At 37.9% G+C, this 24,212-nt stretch overlaps 1 protein-coding gene across 4 annotated transcripts in view; it reads right to left on the bottom strand.

Moving 5' to 3' along the window:
* The window catches only part of ehbp1 (EH domain binding protein 1), a 163,563-nt gene that overhangs the window by 127,577 nt on the left and 11,774 nt on the right, over nucleotides 1–24,212 (bottom strand). For all 4 annotated transcript variants that reach the window (XM_004553474.4, XM_004553475.4, XM_004553473.4 and 1 more), the window contains 3 exons: nucleotides 13,615–13,672; nucleotides 13,418–13,513; nucleotides 8,799–8,852 (listed from right to left, as the gene is read on the bottom strand). In XM_004553474.4, coding sequence (XP_004553531.2) covers nucleotides 8,799–8,852; nucleotides 13,418–13,513; nucleotides 13,615–13,672 — 208 coding nt within the window. The remainder of the gene's footprint in view (nucleotides 1–8,798; nucleotides 8,853–13,417; nucleotides 13,514–13,614; nucleotides 13,673–24,212) is intronic.

The raw sequence follows: 24,212 nt of genomic DNA, 5'->3' as shown, positions 1-24,212 counted from the left end.
TCAAAAGAGGTGAAATGTGATCGTAAACCATTGGTGAAAATCCCATCATATACACAGCATACAAATCAAATACGGATATGGACTCAATGCATTTAAGTTAAATTAATGTAAAAACACTACATCAGAAGTATTTCATACTACAGTTTGATTTATGTCTGCGTTCATACCTCAGTTTTTGAGGTTAGCGTTTCAGCTCTCTTCTCGGTTTTTTGGGCCACAGTTTCAGCTGTTGCCTCAGATTTTGGTCTACCAATTTCGCATCACGCCTCGCTTTTTGGGCTAAAAATTTATCTTTAGGACCCATTTAACATCATGCTTTTTGTACTATGATTTCAGTTTCTGTTTCAGATTTCAGCTCGTTTTGGTTTTTGGGCTACGTTCAAATCTCGATTTTTTTAGCTACGGTTTTGTTTCATGCCTCTGTTTTTGGGTCAGAATCATATCTCGGTTTCTGGGACACATTTTCAGCGTGTTTCATTATTTGGCCAGATTCACATCACAGCTTTTAGCCTACAGTTTCATCTCCTGTCTTGTTTTTGGGCCAAGTTCAGGTGGAAACTCCTGGGCTAGTTTCGATTTGTGCCACAGTTTTATGATCAGGATCATGTGTCGGTCTTTGAGCTACGGTTTTGGTTCGTGGCTTAGTTTTCCTTCAGAAAGGATACATCATAATAATATTTGACTGTAGGTTGAACTAAAAATAAACTCCATTATTGTGATGTATTACCAGTTCCTTTGCTACAGTATAATAATATTTAAAAATGCAGCTTTCATCAGACTACTATACTTAAACCAGTCAATAACAGCTCCACAGAGGCATCACATGGATATGGGTTAATGAAACTAGATGAAACTCACAGGTTTTGTTCTCAGTTAGGGATATGCAACTAAGCAAAATTTGAATTTCCATGCAATTATGCCCTCCATTAATTTTAAATGCAGGATAATCAATATCGGGTTGTTTTGTTGAGGGTTGTTTTTTTGGGGGGGGAAGGGCATAGTGTATTTTATTTTGTCTTTCCTTTACCGAGATCTAATTTAGCCTTTCCTTAAAACTCCAAACTCAGGTCAGGCCAAGATAAGAGGAGGAGAGACGTAGATTAAGAAAAGCAGTAAAACCAACTCAGCTGTTTGGAAACACTTTGGTTTTAAACAGTCAGGTGATAATAACAAATAAAACCCTGTTTGTTTTTTTTAACAACTGCATCGTGTTTTAAAAGTCAGTTTGTCGCATTAATTGGTCGTGATCAGAAAACAGCATAAGATATCAATATAACTGTGGTTAGACTTAGAAACCATAGCCTTGGTTTGAAAATTGTTACACACTTATAAATTAGATATTTTTCCTTTTCTGTAATAAGAGACATAATCAGTCTTACTGTCACATTTTAAAGATTTTAACTATTTAAAAAAAAAAAGGAGGACAGGAAAAAGCTGCGAGTACATAAAGTGTCAATTTCAAATTCGATATTTAAAATGTGTGTACGTGCAGCAGACAGGCTGTCAAATGTTGTGAGTGCCGATTTGGAAGCGCCTTCCTGCCTGGGTGACATTGATGTAATGTGAGTGAAAAAGGTGAAGTATGAGTTGGAGGGAGGAAAGATGGGCCTTTGAGTGTGTATCACTGTATATTCAATGTATTCAAACATGATAGCTTCTCACATGAAATGCAATGGTGTGTGTGTGTGTGTGTGTGTGTGTGTGTGTGTGTGTGTGTGTGTGTGTGTGTGTGTGTGTGTGTTATTTAAATCCCTCCACAAAGCTTTGAAGATGAGGCAAGTTGGTCTCCCATCTCCAGCTTTGGCTGATATGCAAACGCAGAGAGAATACACACAGACATACATACACATATTAACCCCACCACCACCACCACACACACACACACACACACACACACAAAAGAGCCTGTCAGCACAATGCCTTCAAATATAGCCGTCCAATCTTTTGACTCTCAATTTGCCCACCTTTTTGATAATACGCGCCTGTTTGAAAAAGGGTGAAAGGCAAGGGTAGCATGCAATTTAGAGATACTACTGTGTAGCCATTTTCAGCCTTCCGCCTCTTTCCCTCTCTCTCCTTCTCCATCGCTTTCTCCTCTTTGCTCTCCCTCTCTCTCCATCTTTTGATTATGCGATTCGCCTTGGCAGACGAACAAATAGAGGAGAGAAAAAGGTAGTGTTTGACACTGCCATTTTCAATGACAAAATACAATCTAGCCAGGGCCAGTAATTCGACGGGGAGGGATTAGCCTAGCGCGAGGTTGGGCCCCCAGATTAAGACGAAGCCCGAGCGCGGGGATCTTGAATTTCATCATCTTCAGCGCTCGGGCACAATGCAGTATTCTTCCCCTTTTCTCCTCTGCCGTCTGATGAGGGGTCAGGAGAACTCACCTCTCCTCTTCTTCTGTTACTCCTCCTCTTCGGAGCAGCACTCACTACTGCATTCATTCATGTGTCCTTTACTTTACATTAGCTCAGATACCTGAAGGGTGTGGGTGGCTGGTGGGGGGGGACGCGAGTGCTCTTTACAGTCATGCACACGCAGGCAAAGTCAGAATGAAAATAACCTAAAATGTAATACGGATAATGTTGGATAAGGTTATACTTTTCATCACACATGCTTTGAAACAAACACACAGAAACGTGAAGGCTACACAGACATCTAAAGACAAACATAGATGCAGGTGACAAAAACGGGTTATCCAGCAAATTTAATCATGAATGCCTAAAAAGGAGTTTGCTCATCTTAGGCTGGCCTGCCCTCTTGTGGTGACAATGTTCAAATTAAAATGAACACTGAACATGGTTTATCAATCATTGCCTTTGCTCGCACATATCATGTAATTATTGTGTCTATATCTCTTTTAATCACTGACTAATATTAGCAGTGAGAATATATATAATTTTTTTAAAGGCGCAATGGGTGCAAATCAGTAGCACTGGTGTACATCAATGAACGCAAATAAAGATCTCAGAACTGAGATACATTGGTTTGTAATAAATTAAAGCATATAAAGAAACTGAAATTAGGATAAAGATGACATATTAAATGTTTAATCTGACAATGTAATTTATATTTTATTTCCATATTTATTTAAATGAGTCAAAGACTTTGGGATGTGGCAACAAAAGACTGCCAAGGTTGGAATGGTTAAAAAAAAATTTTTAAGTAGCCATCCTAACATCTAATGAGTTTATTTAATAATATAATTGGGTTTAAAAAGAGCTCGTCAGACAAGTTCAGTCTTGTTGAAGTAAAGAAACAGTGACGGCTTCACTGCTCTGTGATAGACTGGATAAGAGAATAGTTCAACAATTTAAGAATAAAGTTTCTTAACTTTTAAGTGCAAAGAATTCTGGAATTTTATCATTTATACCATATGTTATTATTAAAAAGCTTCAGAAAATCCAGTCAAGTTCTTGAACCAATGTGAGAAATTTACATTCACATATAGTAATGACTCATTCTGTAATGAAGTCAATGCATTGGGTCAGACACCATGCAAAAGAGAGGAAAAAAAGAGAACAACAACAACCACCCAATACTTTAAACACATGTAGGAATGCCCTTCTCTGGGCCCTAGCTCACTAAAGAAAGTCTGCCTGAACTTTCCACCCGTGTTGGGAAATCACCGATCCAAAAACTAATTTCAGCATCTCCATCCTCATAGATGCTCAGAGTTTTTCTAAATAATTTCTAAGGGACTTGTTTGAAGGATCTTTTTTAGGCTTTATAGTTAGGAGAAACTCGGCCTCAGGATACCTTCACATGTGTGTGAAGGTGTAAGGTTGCCTTCTCCCTCCTCTCCCTCCATTCCTGCTGTCAGTAGACTTTGTCAGGCTTTGATCTTTCTATCATTAGTCAGGTATGCAGAGACACAGGCAAACCACCAACTTGTCTTTTTCTCTCCCCTTCTTGCTTTTTCTTTTCTTGTGCTCTCCCACGCTCTACCTAGAGAAAACCTGCTGACCTGCTTGTCTTCTCTACTCTCTGTCAAAGATAGAAAGGTAGAGCAGCGTCGTTTCTTTGAGCTTGACGAGTACAGAAAGTGACAGTTTCTGTGCTCTCTGCCAGCTCTATTTTTCCACATTCTTTAAGAACAGGGTGGAAGAGTCTCGGTGTCCATCCCTGTTGGTCACTAGCAGTGCATGTCTCCCTAAAGTCACACATTGGAATATTTGGAAGTTGGTTTAAGAGAGCACTTCTTAAAGATGTGTTTACTCGTGTCATGAAGTCTAACAGCTGTTTTTACAACAAAGAAAATTGGTACAGTTAATTTTGTTGTTGTTGATTTGTTACTTCAAACAGCTAACCCTTTAATATAACAGCACACATAATAAATCTGCTAATTAAAAAACAACAAACAAAACAGTCCATTAAAAACTAACTTTTGAATTGTTTTACTGTAATATACTTAAAATTTTCTGCACGTAGAAATGCAGGCTGACCATTCGTTAGGATAAAATAAAATAAAATTTAAAAAAAAAAGGCTTGCATAAGAGAGGAAATACCCGTCTCTGGTGATATTCCAAGCTGAAATTCTTGGAAACAGAACTATTTGAATACTTTCACAGCTCCTGATTAAATATGTTGCAGTATCCTTGTCCTTTAACTAAAGGACCAGAATATGTACCTGTGACCATACAGAAGTACTCGAGTAAAACCAATCTCACATAATTGTATTCACACCAACTGTTCATCGAAAAATCTTTAAAAAAACAAAAGACTTGAGTTTGGTACCTCTCTCACATCTAAAGTCAATATGTGAGAGGTTTAAGTGATAAACTGATATATTCTGCAAAGACTAGGGATCTTTTAGGGTCACTGGTTGCATGACTACAACTGGATTCCTTTTTATATCATTTCCTATCATGCTTTGTGTGGAAATTTACAAGGAGAAAAACTTGCTGAACGGTGGAGCAGAAACAGTGGGGGCTTTTGGCTACAGCTGCTCTTTGTGTGTGCAATGATTTGTTCTGTGAAAACAGAAAAAAGATGAAAAGAGCAGAAGATGGACATAAGTGAATGAAGAAAGAGCACCTAGTGATTGTTGGCGTTGCTCACATGATTGAATGTCAGGATTTGCATAAAACCTGCTTGGTTTTACTGAGGAAAAAATAAAATAAATAAGTAGTACAGGTATACACAACTCCAGGCAAGGTTTTCTTTATCATTTGGATAACCAGAGGCATATCCTTGAAATTTCACTTCTTGTTTTAATAATTGCATATCTCAGAGTTTAAATTTATATTTAAACATCTTTACATAGAAAGGGGAGTTTCCCTGCTCCAGCACACAAATCAAAGTGGGCTGTATGTTAAGGTTGGGCAATTGGACGAATGTTGAACTTTTCACTGGTCGTTTTTACAAGAGCGATTTATTTACCCATTTATTTATTTGCCCATGAGTAAGTTTGCTAATAATGTTGGTTGAAGCTAAGAGAAGCAGTCAACAGGAATTTATTTATTTATTTGTTTTTAAAGGGCTGTTTTAACGTCACCCTCTTCCAGCTGTGTGCAAATGCACCCTCAGAGTGTGCGCCCAAATGTAGCAGCGATTCATTTACTCAAACTCATAACATAATGAAAGAAAAAGGGCTAGGGTAGCCTATGTTAAAACAAACAATAACATTTTATTTAAATTAAAAAAACAAAACAAAAACACAATGCTGGGGAGGGAAACAAAGAGAAACTGGCTTCTTTTTTCCACTATACCCGTGTTTACAGGCCGTTCCACTGTTTATCAGTCTCACTGTGCACTGTGTCCACCAGGGGCTGTCCTTTCCATGTTATGCTGCTGGTGAAAAGCTTTTCCAGAGCTTGTTGATGGAGCTGCAGACGCTGGTGGTAGCCTGGCATACTCAGTGGGTTGGTGGACACGTATTTGCTCATTCAAGTTAGTTGCGCGAGTCCTTTGCTGGCACTATACGTCTGGATAGGCAGCACATCCCTTGGGTTACATCCTCAGGTTTACCCCTTTCATCCGGTTTAAAGCCAAAGAAATCCCCCATTGGCGACTTTGTATTTTCTTTTGGCAAATAGTTCCTCCATGTTTGGACTTATTCTGTGTTCTAAAAGCAGTCTGTGCATGTATAAATTGCTCCGCCCATCAAAAAGTCACCTCCACGAATATATCGCCTATCGTCATTTATTGGACTGATGAATGTCGGTCGGAAAAATGTTTACATATTGCCCAGCTGTACTGTATGTGGCCCATAATGTGAAATGAATTTGACATCCCTGTTTTAAAGTGATTTTTTTCATGAGATTCCTGGTTAATTTTGGAGGTGTGCAGGTTTTTATCTTCTAGTTTTTAATCCTAGATAAAAAAAAGAAAAGAAAAAGAAAAACAGTGAAAAATGCTTTCTCCACAGTCCTGGTGGTTTTCCTTTGGTGGAGCGATACCTTATGAGGACAAAGATGGTGAATTCTGCTTTGTTTTTCTAAATTGAGTGGAAGGATTTAATGCCTATGAGTAAAAAAGGCCACAGTGCAATAGAGGACCTGATTTTTATCCATGTCTACATTTTAAAACTACTTGCCGGTCTACACAATGAGGTGAAATGGTGCTTACTACCATGTTCTGGGGTTTCATTTAATTATGAGAAAAGCAACAGTTGATTAACTAACCACAGGGTGGCGCCTGCCCTGAAAGTTTCCCCTTATGTGTACCTTGAACCGGAATTAGTGCTGAGCTTTAGCCATAATGTGGGACAACAGTTCCAGTAGCAGAGAAGGCCTATTTCAGTGGCAAAATTTGTATTTTTATTGTCACATTTACATTAGCTTGCACTACTAATAAAGTTTGTGAATAAAAATGCTACTTGGTATGACTCTACAATAAGATGGTAAGAAAACAAAGACAATACTTTCTATTTTTTAGATTGATGCATTTATTACTTTTAGGCTGAACTTCTGTCATTTGTTTTTAATCAGGATGTCCTAACAAAAACTGCCTGAAAAGCTGTCCGTTTTAACTAAAAATGCTAGAAAGAGGGAGCATATTCTTCTCCTATCTCCACCTGATCCTAGGGCTGGATCAGGTGACCCTGAATCCTCCCTTAGTTATGATGCGATAGGTCTAGGCTGCTGGGCACTTCCCATGATGCACTGAGTGCTCTCCTCTGTGTTTATACACCACTCTGCATTTAATCATTAGTTATTATTAATCTCTGGCTGCCCCTCCGTAATCCTGGTTCTGCTGGAGGTTTTTCCTGTTAAAAGGAAGGTTTTCCTGGAGGAACACCTGAAGGTTTTCCTTCCCACTGTTGCCAACGTGCTTGCTCATAACGGGTCATATGATTGTAGGGGTTTTCTTTCTGTATCATTTACCTTACAATATAAAGTTCCCTGAGACAACTCCTGTTGTAATTTGGCACTATATAAATAAGACTGAACTGAAATTTAAAATGCAGACTCAGTTAGTTCAACATGTGTGCAAGATTGATGGACACCACGTCACAAACCTGCCACAAGTTACCATGAAAAAAGCAAATAAAAGTTTCCAGTTCTTCCTGGCCACCTCCACTTCTCTTCGCCAGTTTGCTTCAATTCTCTACTTTGCTGTCTCAGTTTCTTCCTGCTCTCACAAACCTCTACAATACAAGAAATTCTCTCCATCCATGTTATTTTATCATGTTTTGGTTCTTCTTGCCAATTTTTGTTTTAGTTTTTTTAACTAAAAATTGTTTTTTGAGGCTTTTTTCAAAAATTGTGTCTGCCAAACCACACTCAGCAGTTTACAGTTTCTTTCTTTTTTTGGAAATATGAATTAGTTGGTGCAACAATCTAGGCAGAGCAAAACCATATCACTTAAAGTGTAAATGCATATCCTTAAATAAAAGTATGTAATGAAAATGGTAGGTCTAAAAGAGCTTAAATGTAACATTTTAAAAGGTTACAGGTTAACAATGATGCCGTTTTTGACTCACTGGCTGGTTAAATTTTAATGTTTGAAACAACTCAGTTGTGACTGTGGAAATGGAAAGAGGCTGAATAAAGTATCGTTCCGTGAAGAGGGCTTTTATTTTTCCACTGTCATGGGACAGTGAATATGGTGCACAACATCTGAAGCTGTGTCACCTAAAGAAAAAAGGCTTCCCCACTATCACTTTCTCGCCTCAGTCAATTTTCCATGACAGCCCAAGCATGACTACTAGAGAGCAAGCAACTGTCCTTCCTTGGATAAAGTTTCAGTTTTCACTTGTTTCTGCTGACTTATACAGCAGTCTGACTAACATGGCATGAGCACATTACGGAAAAGCAGTTGCTGTAATATAAATTGATGGGAACTCCTAAAAACATCTGCGTTAATAAAGTAACAATTGAATTTTACAAGCACATGTATTTTACATGCACATGGTTTGTGGCGTCAAAAAGACAAGTGTAAAAAGTACTCTACTATTACTTGAGAAAAACAGTCTGTTACTACAATAAAAACAAATATATCCTTGTAAAACATGTACATGAATATTATTCAAGCCATTTAATCCGAGGTACTCAGATTATGTAATGACATAAACTGACCACATGGTGGCACAATCTGCACATGAAATGCAAAGACCGTGTCCCTAGAAGACTCCTGAGAATACTGAAAGCTGGTAAATCATCCCTGTCTTGTTTAACATCTAATCCCCAAGTTCCTCTATATGACATTTCAGATGAGTTTGAGCACTTCACACAATTATAGGCTGCGCTCCTTTCCAACCATCAGGTTAGACAGAAAATATGGATATGTAACAACAACAAAAGCATCGTTAACCATGTTAATGAAGAAGCATGTGTACATTTAGTACTCACATTTTCAATGACAAACGTCCATTCTTTGTCCTCAAACTCCTCTGCGTGGGGGTCCTACAAACAAGACAACAGTTATTTAATTAAATTCTAATTTTCACTTTGGCCGTGTGCCAACAGACAGAAAACTGAGTGAGCTCAACAGCTTCCAACCCACTATCATCTCTATTCACCTCATGACCCAGTTTTTATGTTCCATTTCCCCTTATAAATTGTTTGCATTACTGAGGTGACTTTCAATTACACAAGGTTGGGCTACTGAATCCACAGATGGAAACATTAAAATGCAGAAAATTTCTGTGTACTTTAAGCATCTCTGTGTTGCCTCTCTTCCCATCTTCCTGCCTGTTTAAAATCGACATAATGAAAGAAGAGAGGAACGGAGGCAGGAAGCAGCCCGGCCTTACTGTGCTGCGGTGGGTGACCTTCACTGCCCTCCAGTACTCTCTTAAGCACATGCACAGTACACACAAACACAAGACAGAGCTGGACACAGTACAAAGAGAGAAAGCACAGCTGCATGTCAAGTGGTAAACACTAAAAACTGGGCCCATTGAAACCAGATGGTTGGATGCAGGTTAAACCAGTACAATCACTTCAGGTGCTAAAGCATCTGCACATATATTATGCCAGTATTTGGACTGTGGGAGTCAAATTGCAGAACAGGTGATATGATAGGTTGGATTTCAGAGATGCATTAAACCCTGGTTGCAATGGGCATTTCAAGGATGGTCAGCTGACATACGTCGACACCAGGGGGCAAGCCCCAGACTAAAAACACACTTATGACTTATGGGGCACAGCTCAGGTTTAGTCTCTACACCTTTACTAAAGTATTAATGCAAACAATGGCCAGATTTAAATAATAATAGTGATATAAAAGCTTTAAAGCTGATCCACCCAACAAACATAGGACAGATTTTAAACCAGACTTCATTTAAAAGGTAGAGGAGGAGTTTCTCTAGTGAGGACAAACACAAATGTACAGTCTGCTGTTTGTTGCAGCCTCTGTGTGTAATACACGAGCTCTGATTGCCTTTTTGTCTGGCTGAGCTCAGGACACACTCCCAGAAATCAATATTCCTGCAGTCTAGTGTAACAATCAGACAACGCCCACACACAAACACAGAAAATAACACAGCCTTCTCACATACCCTCCCCCCCCAACTGTAAACTTGCTGTTATTTCACATCCCACATAAACTGCTTTTAAGCACCAGCAGAGTGAGGCGTTATCAGCTGTTTTAGTGCTGCTGGTAAACAGAAGCTGCAGATCACACACAGCATGCACCTTCTTCTGTGACATATCGTTTTCATTAACAAATTCCAACATTAGTGACAAGGATTTTATTATTTTGTTAAATATTTTTAAAATACGAACAGGAAAATGCTTGTCCTTTCCAATAATTCAGAACCGAACAACTCTTGTGGTACTCTCAGTGAGATTTGTTTTCAGATACTTTAAAATAAAATTAAAAAAAATAAAATGTCACAAGTCAAATCCAGCTACCGGTAATTTAAAACTCAATAGGGTAAAAACAATAACTGCCCACTTTTATTATGCACATTATCTCTGGTAGGATTGATCTGTCTGCATAATGAGCAGCCAGAGCACTGCTTACTTCAGTTAATATTTAATCTCATGATTTTTTTTTACTATATACAAAGTTCAGCTAAGGCTATCTGGTAGTGTACATCCCCCCGAGGCTACAATAATGCAGGGCTCAGCTAGTTCAGCTAGCTTGAGGCCAGAAAACACTTTGACAGGATCTTAAAATCATGGTTACGTTTCCCCTCACTTTCAGTTACCACAATTCAGAAAAAAAAAAATCAGAAGTGTAAGTTATTAGATACTTGAATTGCCCAAGTGTAACACTTGGGCAATTCAAGAGACAGGATTTTTGAAAAAGTACTGTAAAATCGGGGCACAAACCTAGTCTCATTTAAAAAACATAATGTGTAAAAACTGGTGCAGTTTCCTATAACACAGGTAAAATGACCCAGGTAACGTTAAAAGCCCTTTATAACATTTAGGCGTTATAGGACCAGAGAGGTGACCTGAACTCTCAAATCTACAGAACTGTAGGCTAGGGATGTGCATGACTATCCAAGCAGAGGACTGAATGTCCCTGCTGACAGGTACCACCAGAAATATAATAATTGAAACTAAGCTCATATTTTATTGTTATACAACATCAATTAATTATTTCTGTAACCAAGAAAGGTTACCAGAGCAACTCTGCATGCAGCTTTTGACCTGCAATTGACCAGGAAAGTATTTGCCAGTAATATAACTACTGCAGATTAGGGTGTTAATGCATTTTCAAAGGGTCTGATTCTGTCTGGGGTTTTACTGTAGACAGTATTTCCAGCATGAGCTTTATGCTACACGCACAGAAAACTGAAAAGCTGTGAAAAATAATAAAGTCAAGAATCTAAAGAGAATCAGGCCCTGCATCTTTTTTCCCCCCTAACGACTCTGTGAGATCTTTAATACAACTATAAATATTCACAACGTTTCCCTTTCACTCAGTGTAAAGCAGTTGAAATACAGTATAAAAATGTTCTCATTTAATGCACTATCCATTTATAAAATGGATGACACTCAGTCTGAGATGTCTTAAGGAATATGAGCACCATTTCAACTTTAAGTCTCAGTTTTTCAACATTATAAAGAAAGGCTGCTTTACTAAATCAAATAAACCTCTCAGCACAGCTACTTTACTTTCCTCTTAAAGAAATAAATCTGTATTGTTAGATAAAACATTATTGGCAGCTCATTACTCTGAGTCTGACAATTTAATTAAAAAAATGAAATGTATTGTTAATCCACTGGAAAATCTTTTTGTCGACAGACAGGAAATTTTGTTTAATTGTTCATCTATGGGGGACCTATAAGTACCACTTCTTCCCACTAATTTTCAAGCACCTGTTGTACTAGAAGACAATATTTTCCTTCCTCTATATATGCTCCATCTTGTATGTATGTACACATATGCACAAAATAAATGATCAATTAATCAATCTAATTTTTTTAAATATTCATGCAACATCCAAAACCTTGTCTGGTGTCTTTTTTAGTAAGAATGGTGTCAAAGTGACAATGATTCAACCTTCTTGGATTAAAATACCAAAATAATAAAGTCAAACATTCTTAAAAATGATTTACACTGCGACTCCCATCAACAACTCTTGAAGACCAAATAGTGAAAAGTTATGCCGACCTTCTTTGCACAGCATTAGATGCTTTGATTGTCCAATCATGGTTCACGGACTGTATTATTAAACACCCTGATCTATGACATGCTCCTGGCTGTGTTCGTGTAAACTAGGATGATGTTTCAGAGTTTCTTTATTTTTATTATCCAGAATAAACAAAAACCTTTCAACCAAGGCAGCAGGCTTACAGACTGCATTCTATTGCCGTTTGATTTGAGCTCCATCCAACTTAATGGTTGAATGGTGCCTTCAATGGTTTTGCATTTTGTCTCATTACCAAAACAGCTTTATTACTTCCTCTGAGACAGGAAGTGGAAGTGGGCCTAAAAAAAGAGAGGCACTAATAGTACAGTTACGTTCAACAACCACAGACTTCAAAAAACTGAGCTAGTACACACGAAAGCAGACGTAAGGATTTGTTTTTACAGATGTCTGGAGATGAAGTCTTTACTCTATTTGAGGGTTTCTGTGTCAAGTGCCTTGGGATTGACTAGATTTTCATGTATTTAGTATCCAAATTGTTAAAAGCCACCACCACCACTTTACAAAGCAAGACAATTATGGTAGAGATTTGTGGTAGGAGTTATGGGTAACAAGATACTGAGCTCTGAGCTGACCTGTCAGCAAAAAGGCCAGTATGTTTAAGTAAGTCAGACAAGGTGACAGATACCTGTTTAAGTGTACAATAGAAGCAGAATTTTTGGCATAAGCCATTTGTAAAGATCATATTACACAAGTGTGATTGAACATTTTATTAAACTAATATTTAATTACCAAATTCAACCAATCATGATGCTTTGACTGAATCCTTCAGCCCCTGTGTCTTTAGCACTTTAGTAGCATGATGACAATTCCATGCTACACACTCTAGATTTCTATTAACCAAGGAAGAAAAACTGCCTCAGAGCATCACAGAGTCACCACCATGCTTCACTGTAGATGGCATCATTCTTCCACCTCCAGACTGCCTTCTTTTATGAAAGGTAATGTTTTCTTCTCTTAAGCTCTAGGCCTGATAGGTTTATGGCTTTAACAGAAAAACCTGAACTCTGGAAGTTAGAAATTGTTTGTACAACAATTGATTTGTAAATTTGTGATCTTGTGAAAGATTCATTAAGGAATTGTAGGCAAAAGTCAGGAAAATTAGCATTTTATGTTAAATTTAGAAAAATATTAGCTGTGTTGAGCAATTTTAACCGTCTGTGTGTGCTTTTGGTATTGAAATCAACTGGAAAAGTTCACATTTTGCTATTAGGATTAGTTTGATAAGGGGGCTAAATAAGTGTGCTTCCAACTAAATGTATATAAATGTTTAGCCTAACATTTTCCCAGAAAAGTCTGAAAAATTAGGGCTAGAGTTTCCTTAAAGGCCTGTTTTACACAGATAATAGAGCAGCAGGTTACCTTAAAAAGAGTGACCGTGATCTCAATGTTTTCTGGTACCGGCCACACCACGACTCCTCTGTAGGGGTTTTTGATGCCAGGCTGCCAGCTGTGAGACTGCAGGACAGAAGGATGGATGATGAAAAAAAATTACATTTGGAAATAAGTGGAAATTGAAAATTTTCTTAAACTAAAAATGCATCTAATCCAATACCAACCTTGGAGGATTTCCGTCGACTTCTACGCGTCCAAACCACCACCAGTTTGTCTGGTTGCCTGTGAGAAGAGAGAGAAAAGAAAGATTAATGTAAAAAAAAGGCCAGTCCATCCACTTCTGTGCTACACTTCAACATATAATTACTGTCAGTCTAAACTAGATTGTATTTTATTGCTTCAAGTTTAAAACCCTGATAAGCCCTCTGCTCTGCACACACATATACAAATACCTGCATAGTCTCACAGCATGAATAAATCATGATGAGACAACTAAACCCCAGCTTTGTCCCTGCAGACTGCAGCACAAACAACAGGATGCACACTTGCAGAAATACAGAGTATACACATACAAGTACGAGTTTAGTCTAACAGGAGAAAAAACAAACAAACAAACAAAAAAACAAATAGGGGTCTGAGAGTTAGGATAATCTGATCCAGTCCAGGATGGAATCAGCTGTAAGGTGTAATAACCACTGAGATCAGTGCACGAGCTGTTAGTGGCAGAGCTAACACAGCATGGAGGAAGCAATTTGGAGAGGTTTCACACCTGGGATGCCAACAGCACATCTTTCAGCCCAAATTCACCAGAAAAACAGTCACGAAAAAGCCTTTTTTGTTGTACATGAACATTAGTACATATGTGAACAGACAAAGCAAACATTGTTATCAGGAACATTAAAAAATAAAAATGTAACATTCATGCCCAGAAACAAAAATCAGTAGATTAGAGATTGTGACCATTTTACAAACTGCCATGCTAAGTTCAGTCACATGATAAGGCAGTGCTGTGGTGGTTAGCAGTGCTGTGGTGGTTAGCACTGTTGCCTCACAGCATGAAGGTTCTGGGTTCAAATCCGCCTCCCACAGGACCAAGAACGTCCATGTTAGATTATTTTAGAAGAAATATTTACTTATTTTACATCAACAATTGAAGTTGCAGTCTAATAAAAAAAAGTTTTTGTGACCTGATGTAATTCCTTATTTTAAAAAAAATATATTAAGTACTGCTGCATAACATTTTTTTTTTAAACTGACAAATGAGATAACAGGCAGCAGCTGAAGGAACAAACCAATACAATTTTTTAAACAGCCTCAAGACAATGCAGGGTGTTCAGAAGAGGAGTGGCTGTAGTTCAGATTAGGCATCTAAGTGCATTCTGAAATGCAGCTGATGGTGCTGCGGTTCATGTGTTAACTGCTGAGGCATACTTTGGCTTTTAGTCATGCTTAAGCATCTCTCTCACTCACTCTCATGGGCAAGCCTCCACTTCATGCTGTGAACCTCTCCAGCTTCATGGATAGCAGTCTGTAGCTAATGCAGACCTCTGGTTTTCCACTGTCACGAAGAAAGGGAGCGAACTACTCTACGTGTATTCATCAAAATAACTTTATAAGCTCTGTGAGTGACTAAATAACAAGAAGCTACATCATATTAATATTGCTATCAGTTACAGATGCACTAATCCAGATTTTCCTACTTCCAATATCACACTAATACATTAGCTTTTGGTATCTGTTGATAATGAGTAATGACATAATACCAGTGTTAAATCAACAATTTTCATCCCTCTCTGTGAGAAAGACTGGAAATCATTCTTTAAATGCATGGTAACATAAATGTTGACTTAAACATCGCCCTCCCAACTTTACATAAAGCAAAACATAAATACAAGGTTATACATTTACTGAATTTGGTATATATTAATCAAATAATGAAAAGCTTCCCATAGTGTATAATCCACAACAAACATCTTTCTAGTTTCTAACTAGTTTGACCTAACATAAGGAGAAGTCAACAAATTAAATGAATATCATAGTATTGAGTTTGTGTCCATTTGTGTGAATCACTGGCTATGAAGACTGATGGATTTTAGGAAACGCTGAAACAGCAGAGTTCACCACGGAGGAGAAGTAGTGCCAAAAAAATATCTAGATAAAAAAAAAAATGAGCATGTGAAGAACAGACTTTTCCTGTAGTGGACAGTTTGTACTGTTTTAACACTGTTTCATTGCAATTAATTGGTCTATTTTATGACTTTGCTCTTCATCGTGACAGCAGCTAAGCTTAAGACTCAACAACAACAACACAAACACGAGAAAGAGTAAGACAAATAACATTTTCATGCCATTTTCTGCTGACAGTACACAGCTAAAACCTATAGATAACGGTTTACAGAGCGTCCGTGTTGTGTACAACAAACATGCCAGTCTCATTAGAGAGAGGGGAGCAAGCGCAACAAACTGAAAGTAAAACATTTGTATTCTGATACAGTCCTTAAACTGTTATGAAAAAAAAAATACAGTAACTATAATTTGGCAGTGGTCTAGCACATCTATTAAGCACTGTATATGCTAGATTCAGCGATAAGACAGAACTTTTACTTTGAAGGCAAATGTTCTCTGTTTCCTGTTTGCATTGCACCTTTCATGTTTCAGAGTTTTCGCTACTATATGGTGACCAGTTGGTGAGTGTTAGCAGGCAAGTCAGCATCTATGTCAGCTTCTATGCAAACTACAGGCAACTGCAGCAATGTGCTAGCAACTAAAGTATCAACAATGTGACCAATAATTTCACTAACAAATCGACAGCAATTTCCAGTAACAGTCTTCAACCGTCAGGGTGGTTCGCCTACCAGTCGGCGTGACTAAGACCTGAATAATTAAACAGCAGCACATTTTAAACTTAAAATTCAGAATGAAACACTAAGCCTCTTCATGCAGATTGGTATTAAAATCCAGATCTGCATCATGAACTTCTGTATCTGCAATATTTTAGTGTAAAGTACTGGATGTTAAACACTAGATTTATGCATGCACCAGCCTTTATGTATAAGATTTTTAAGAGAACAATAACAAAGGAAAAGAATGACAGACAGTGTTACAGAGAGCAAAAAGACAAGAGAAAAGAGGGAAAGAGTGAAAAGAGACAAGAGGAGAGGGGAGAAGAAAAATGACACAACAATTTCAGCCTTGAGGAGAGGCCACACATAGAGGAGCTATTGTCCAACAACACATGCCATATCAGAGAGAAGGCAGAGACACACAAATATCACCCTCCCTTTGTCTCCTTTGTACAGTATTTGTTGAGCTATGAGAAAAATTTAAACCATTTGTCTGCAGGCTATATTATTTCAACGCCCTTTTTTAGTTGTGTTCAGCTACAACTTCAAGGCTTCATTCTGTGTGTAACATTAATCAATGAGCCATCAGAGGGGAATGTCACAACACAAAAACACAAATGAGATGAAGACGGCCACAAAAAGGCCTGAGGAAAAACTATTAAAGTGGCATTCATCAGCTCTCAGTCATACCAAGAGTTCACTAGTAGAGTTCACAGCTAGATTACAGCCTTATGTTTACCCTAGATTTGAAATTTAGTTTAGATGTTTTATAATTTTATAGTATATGTTTAGTTGGTTCTGCTTTCTCTTCATGTAAGAACTTTGCAAAGTGGCATCCAGAAAAGACACCAATAGGATAAAGCACAGTACACAGATTAGAATTAAGCCAAGAGTGCTCTGGCCAAAATAAGCAGCAGTAGAACAGAAATTGGTGATACCCACACAAATACATACAGCAAAACACAAAATAAATCTGAAACAAATTATTATGAAGTCCAAACCCTAGGAGCGTTTTGTCTCATACTTGAGCATGACCACTACCCTTCTGAATGTTAAGACCTTCACAAACTGGATGCCTAAAATCCGTACAGATATTTTTTTGCTTTAAAAATATTTTTTTAGACTCACCTACTCTTACTGCAGCTGATCAAGTCAACCGCATAATTTCACTGGATGAATTTGCAGTACTTATTTTTTTGAAACAAGTATTTTATAATCCAAATAAGACCTGACCAACTAGCATTTGGCAACATTTGCACTCGTAACTCAAATTGTGTGCCGTTACTGAATACATAAAGACAGTAAAATAATAGTATTTTACTACATTCATACTGCTAGACGCTGCTCCTGGTAAATGTCTGAAATTATTTCTCTGCCTCCTCAGATATGTTCCCAATTCTGCCAAGAACTCAACCTCCCCCACTGACATCCTGAAATATGTACAATGCGCCTGTGATACACCTTCCACTCCTGGACCAAACCATGCCTTCTCCTGAGAATTGGATGGACCCAGAATCTCAGTTTTTACATTTTTCGTATTTATTCAGGAGAAAAATCAGCCCCTCCAATTAATTTACTCAGTAGGAATCCCATCGCTTTTATTTTAAAATTTCAGTTCATGTTAATCAAGTACCCTCACCCCCTCCAGTCTTGGGTTGGACTCTGTCGTCTCTGAATATCCCAAATATCCCAGAAAACCACAAGCAAACTCAATGTGGCCACAACATAGAAAGAGAATAATACATTTATTTGACATAAATTTATTTTACCAACAAAGATTTCCATTTAAAGAAAGATAAAATAAACTAAAGGTCTGGAGCTCCAGTCAACGAAATGATACCACAGCAAATGGATTGGTGTTTATATAGTGCCCACTCAAAGCAATCCTACACAACAAGCCCCGTTCTATTCTATTGGCAATTTGGAGTTGAACATCCTGCCCAACACACAGACTAGAGGAGCCACAGGTCAAACCACTCACTTTCCCATTAGCAGATAAGCTGCTCTATCAAATTGAATACAATTTGTTTAAATAGCATCAAACAACAAGAACAGTTGCTCTACTTCCTGCACCACAGTAACCTCAGAATAAATTAGTAAAAGACACAAGACACAAAAAAGTGGAAGGAGTCTGGGCCAGCCACATAAAGTGCAGTAGGATTCAGGACTTCTCTAAAAACAGACTACCAGGATCTCCATCCTGAAAGCAGAGAAACACTCCCACAAGGAGGTCTGGGAAATATGGAGCGCCTTTTCCGGCCTCCCCTCACAAAAGTACTCCATACCCAAAACATTTCATAATGAGAGAGCGGAGATGGGCAAAAGACTAGAGACAGGAGAAGCTGAGAAAGGTAGTCCTCATTCTGATCTAAAGATTTGAAGTAAAAAAAAAAAAAAAACAACTGGTTCATGTACTGCTAACGCTGTGCTCGCCAAGGCTCCAGGACAGAACAAGGACCACTTCCACCAACTGTCAAAGACAATTGAGTTGGAGTTTGCTCATAGTACAAGAAATCCACTGGAGAAGCTGCTGCTTAAAATGCACCATTTTTTTTTTCAAAGCACTAGGCAATTAAAATACCCACAGAGGAGCACCCTATATACCGCTTTATTTGATAATTTAGGTAAGATGGTGTAGGTGTACCCTTACTTGACTCTCACTAGCAGAATGAGAGAGACAGAAATTAAAGAGGCAAAAAGCATGAAATAATGAGCACAAAAGTGTGCGAACTAAATGGCAATACAAGAGGGAAAATGTTCTAAAGAAGACAAAAAAAAAAAAAGTGAAAATGATATTCGAAGAATGTTGAAGAAAGAAATGAAAAGACTAAGAATTTGTGCATGTGTATGTTGGGAAGAGATGGCAGATAAGACTAAAGTGGATATTTCTTATCCACAAAAATGTGCATTTAATGAGCATGTAGTTATTTAATGTTCCCTTAAACACCACATCAGCAATATGTGGAGTCCATAATCCTGAAGTTACTGTGGAGTATGTGTTTATAGACTTCACAAACACCACCTACCAACATACCAACAGTTTCCATTTAGTATAATTAACCAAAAATTACCAGATTACTTCTAGTAGATTTCTCAATCAATTCAGCTTAGGATCGATATCTCTAAGACAAAGAGATATTGACATGGAGAAAGAGAAATTTAGACCAAGAGAGATCAACAAAGAGAGATAAGAGATAAAGAACTATAGAGAGATAGAGTTAAGAGATAAAGCGAGATATTTAATTGCATCATCCTGCTCCTTGTGCTCTATCATAGTGATGTATGGAGTCCACTCAATAATCACGACCTCAACATGTAAGGCTTTGCAGATATACATTTTACATTCATGTTTAAAAAACAACAACAACAACAACAAAAACCCACACCCACAAACAAATACCTACTGATCATTAGCATTCACAGGAGAGTACTCAAACTCTCAGAAGAAGAAACTAATGCAGATTAGAAGGTCATTTGAACCTAAACAGAGCTTATGAATGGATAGAATATCTCGTAACTGTCAGAAATGGACAACTAAGCCAGATCATAAAGAAGTATAGGCTCAATGACCACAAATTGGCAAGTGAACAAAGATGACGCAATTCCTCCTGAAATTGTGCAGTGAAGTAAGGAACTCTTAGTTTATTTCATTCACTTAGGTAATTCCAAATTTCAATCAGCAAAAGGAACAAGGACAATGAGAAAGGGCATACACACACATGCACACACATGTCCAATATGACGTTTAAGTGTTCACTGAGCTTTTCAATTTAAGCTGAAACGTCTAATTTTGTTGTTCTTTTTTCCTATTAATATTATTTTAGAAACTGTATTATGATGCTTTCAAACAAGTTTTAAGAAACTCATGTCAATAAAGCACCTTTGAATTTCAATTGATAGACAAATTCATATAGAGAGAGACAGAGACAGAAAGTGAGAGAAGAATAAAGATGAATAAAGAGAAACTGATAAAGGGAGGAAAAAAATAGGGAAAGCAAAACAGTGATTTAAAGAGACAGAAAAAGAGAGGGAGACAGAAATACTGACAGAAAGAAATACAGAGAGAGACAAAGTGTGATCTGACAACTATTGTAAGAAAAAAAGCATTTCTTTCTTATCAATTCTTAAAAAAGGTTCACAAACTGCATGAGAGGCTGATTTCCCAAAAAGTGAAATAATGTCACCATCTATAACCCCACAGAAAAACATGTGCAGCTTAAACCAAAGACAGTCAAATAATCTCGCGCTTCACTGTTTGCACACCTCAATCCCCCTGGATAGCTGGAAGTGAAGGGTGTGTCAGGAAGTTGTGGCTGCCATATCTTCCCTGTAGGCAGGAGAAAGGAAACACTTCATTTTGGCATGACAGTTCTAAAACCAACACGTATACGTGCACGCACACACACACACACACACACACACACACACACACACACACACACACACACCACCTACACACTCTAAGAGTGCAGGAAACCCAAACACACAGCAGGGCAGGGCAGGGCACAGCTAAGTTTTGGTGGCATTGCAATAAAACAAGTGATAAACACAGTGATAAAGTATCATGTATCTTAAAAACACAATAGACACTTTGGCAAATTGCAAGAAGCAAAGCTGTCCACTAAATAATGATTTCCATTTTTATCCAGCTAAAAGATAAATATTCTTCTTTGTTTGCTGTATTTTTAACAGTATCCTGGTTTGTGGTATCAAGGACATTAGAAAACTAAGTTTTCCAAATAGAACTGTCATACTCAAATGTAGTGAGCCACCAGCCATAAAAAAAAAAAAAAAAACCCCAGGGATGAATGCAATGAAGAGAATTCTTCTTTGACATGTGACATGCAGTGTAGGGGTGCAGCGCTAACTGACTGCCACAAGCGCCAAAGATCTGGTCAAAATGAGAAAACACACAGTAACAGCCCCACCATTAAAAGCTTAGCAAAAGAATGTATTTGTCATACCCGACCTACTTCGTAAGTTCTGACTCAGTAAAGACAGCAATGAGAGCATTATTTGGAGAGGGAACTGTTTTCACTGGAAAACAGCTTCCTTAATATTGTAAGTCCATTTAATCTTATTTACAAAAGGGTTTGTTTGGGTTTTTTTTTTATTTTATTTTATTGAGTTCTGTACTTTTTCCCCAACATATTGAGGAGTATAGTTATGCATGCAAATTAAACAGCCTAGTATAACTTTCCCTTCTTAAGTTGAAGCTTGTTGCGATAATGAGTTTCCAAGATTTTGGAGTGTATCAGTGGAAATTTTTTTGCATTTCCATCCAAAAGGGCAGTTGTGGGGTCAGACACCAATATCGGACGAGCGCACCTGGTTTGTGAGCTCCGTTCGAGCACATTCTAAAGGTGTTTGATGGGGTTGACGCTTTGGCTCTATCTTAAAAGGTAAAACAAAAACAAAAAAAGAAGAAGAAAAAAAAAGAATAAATGCATGAAATGCATGGGTGACTCTTGCAACAAAAAGGCCCAGGGATACTCATCCTTAGGACAACAAGGGACAGGAGGAGAGTAATGGGGAACTAAAGGCAGGAAACTGTTAATGACCTTTCCACCTCTTAGGAATTTCACTTTTTAGAGAGCTTCCTAGTGAAAATCAATGTCAAAGTTTTGTTTTCATAATTGCTGAAAGCCAAATTCTTAATTGAAATTAAAATCTAACTAATGACCCAGCCCTCATTCCTGTGGGCATTTTGATCCTTTTAATGAGAAGACTGAAACAACTTGTAAACATCGCCTCTTAAGCTGCAACTGAGCTTTGAAGAGGACATCTAACAGACAGATTTTCAACACAGTAGTGCTTTATAATCATCTTGCTGTGTGCATTTTGTAAAATCTAAAAAACTTTCCTATAAAATCTGAAATTTGTTCCTTCTCTCTTCTGGCCTGCACTGCCAGTCATTTGACCTCCAATTATACAACAGTAAGTCAGTGTGTCTGTGTGAGCCAAAAGCTGGGTCAGTGACACAGAGTTAATGCTGAAAGCACTTAAGCCAAGTACAAGAGTCTGGAGTGAAAGCTAGAGAACCTCTCTAATCAGCTTGTGTGCCAGTCCATGAATGTTTGTTTGTGACTACTGTAATGCCAGGTTATGTATTTCTGACAACTTTATGTATTTGTGGATTTTTTTAATTAAAATGACCTTTATAGACTAAAGACACAGAACAGCTACAGTCTTTAGTGTCTAATTTAAACATTTGTTTTACTAACCTCATTACTTACTGGATCTTGCTGCTATAAAAACTACAGACTGGAGTGTGAATTGGAAAAGCAGAGGATTTTTCCAGTCACTTCTAGACTTCATTATTTCCACTGAACACCTAAAGACATCAAGCATGAAGATTACTTTGAAGCATTTCCCATTCTGTAAACAGCCTGAGTTGTTTCAAGCCAGAAGCTATTATTTTTCAGAGCTCTTCTTAAAAGGATAGCTTTGTGGAGGCAGCAGTAGCTGAGAGCTTAACTGCAGAAACAGACTGAAGGTCAAGTGTGGCCAATTATGAAAGGTCTACCATGGCTGAGAAGAGGGACTAGCTGAGAGCAAGGTACAAGGAATAAAAGTGGGTAGGCTGGATGGATGAAAGTGGAGATCAAAGGCTCCATCATACCCTGAGGAACAGAGGTCAGGTAAGAGTCTTTTAAATCTTACCCCGTGAGAAAGCACAGGAAGCAAAGGGAACAAAATGCTGCTGCTGGCTAACAGCACTGGCCTGCAGATGAAGGGTTAAACTCTCTGCACAGAGAGTATGGAAACTTCTGGTAAATAAAACAGTGTTTACCGTAAGTTGTCCCAATTTCTGGGAATGGCAACTGACAAAATAAAAATAAAATCAAATAAGTGAGAGAAACAAATGAGCCATTTACACACGGGGAATGGTTGACAAGATGGCGTGTCTCTCTTGTTTGTGACAGGAAAGTGCAAACTAGCAAACAGATGACAGCCGCATGAACCATAGCTTCATTACTTTGATAAAAAAAATGAACGGCTGAAGTCAGGTGTGCCAGAGTAAACTTGTGCACAACAACCCATGATGCACTGGCATATGATGATATCACAACAACACAAAGAGCAAGATGTTATGAGTGAATATGTGCTTCCCACCAAAAGATCCCTGCATATAATCATTCATTTAAAAAAATAAACAGAGAACAAAAGGGTTTCATGAATCACAGTGGTAGTAGGAAACCAATGCAAATAATGATCAACATGCATCTTACTTCCACTCTAAGGGAAAACACAACAAGAGCCTCAGGCACAGATCAGGCACAGCAGGAATCATGTAGATCATGAATTTGGGAGCAAAATAATTAAGAATGAAACTACCTTTCAGTGGGAGAAGTGAGGTAATAAATCCTTTCTTCCCACACCACCATTCACCAACAGCCTCGGGGAGTGACTGACACTGTACGAATCACAACCATCACATGCTTAAGAGCGCACACAGCAGAAAACAAGGAGCCCTGGTGAATACATTTCTAAATTTAATGATAGATAAGCAGCCAGGCGACTGTCACAGTGCTGATATTTGTGAGTAATCAATTATTTTGTCTGAGAATCAAACTGAAGAGAGAAAAACGAGAAGATTTTAAAGTCTTTAAGATAATTTGCTGGCAAATGAAACTGCTTATGTTTTAATTTCTCTCATATTATAATTCAAACAGCAGCTTAAAAATGTTAACTCTCCAACACATCTCTCCCACTTTAAATAAAATGCCTTTATTCTCATGGCACAGTCATTAATTCACCCATTTTCTTAGCCACTTATCCAAAGCAGGGTCACTGGGGGCTGAACCGATCCCAGCATGGCCATGTTTTCTAATAGGTTTCAGGATATAAGCTTCAGTCAGAGTTAAACAGGCGGAAAATGTAATTTACCCGATATAGCATTAAATTAATATGATCATTATTATGAGATTTATAACAAACTGAATTTGCCTCTCTATAGTTTACAGGGAGAGCAGAAT

This window comes from Maylandia zebra, linkage group LG13 (genome assembly GCF_041146795.1).
Source record: "Maylandia zebra isolate NMK-2024a linkage group LG13, Mzebra_GT3a, whole genome shotgun sequence".
In the NCBI taxonomy this organism is placed as follows: domain Eukaryota; kingdom Metazoa; phylum Chordata; class Actinopteri; order Cichliformes; family Cichlidae; genus Maylandia; species Maylandia zebra.
Note: the sequence above shows the minus strand (reverse complement) of the source record. Positions and strands in the feature narration are given on the sequence as shown.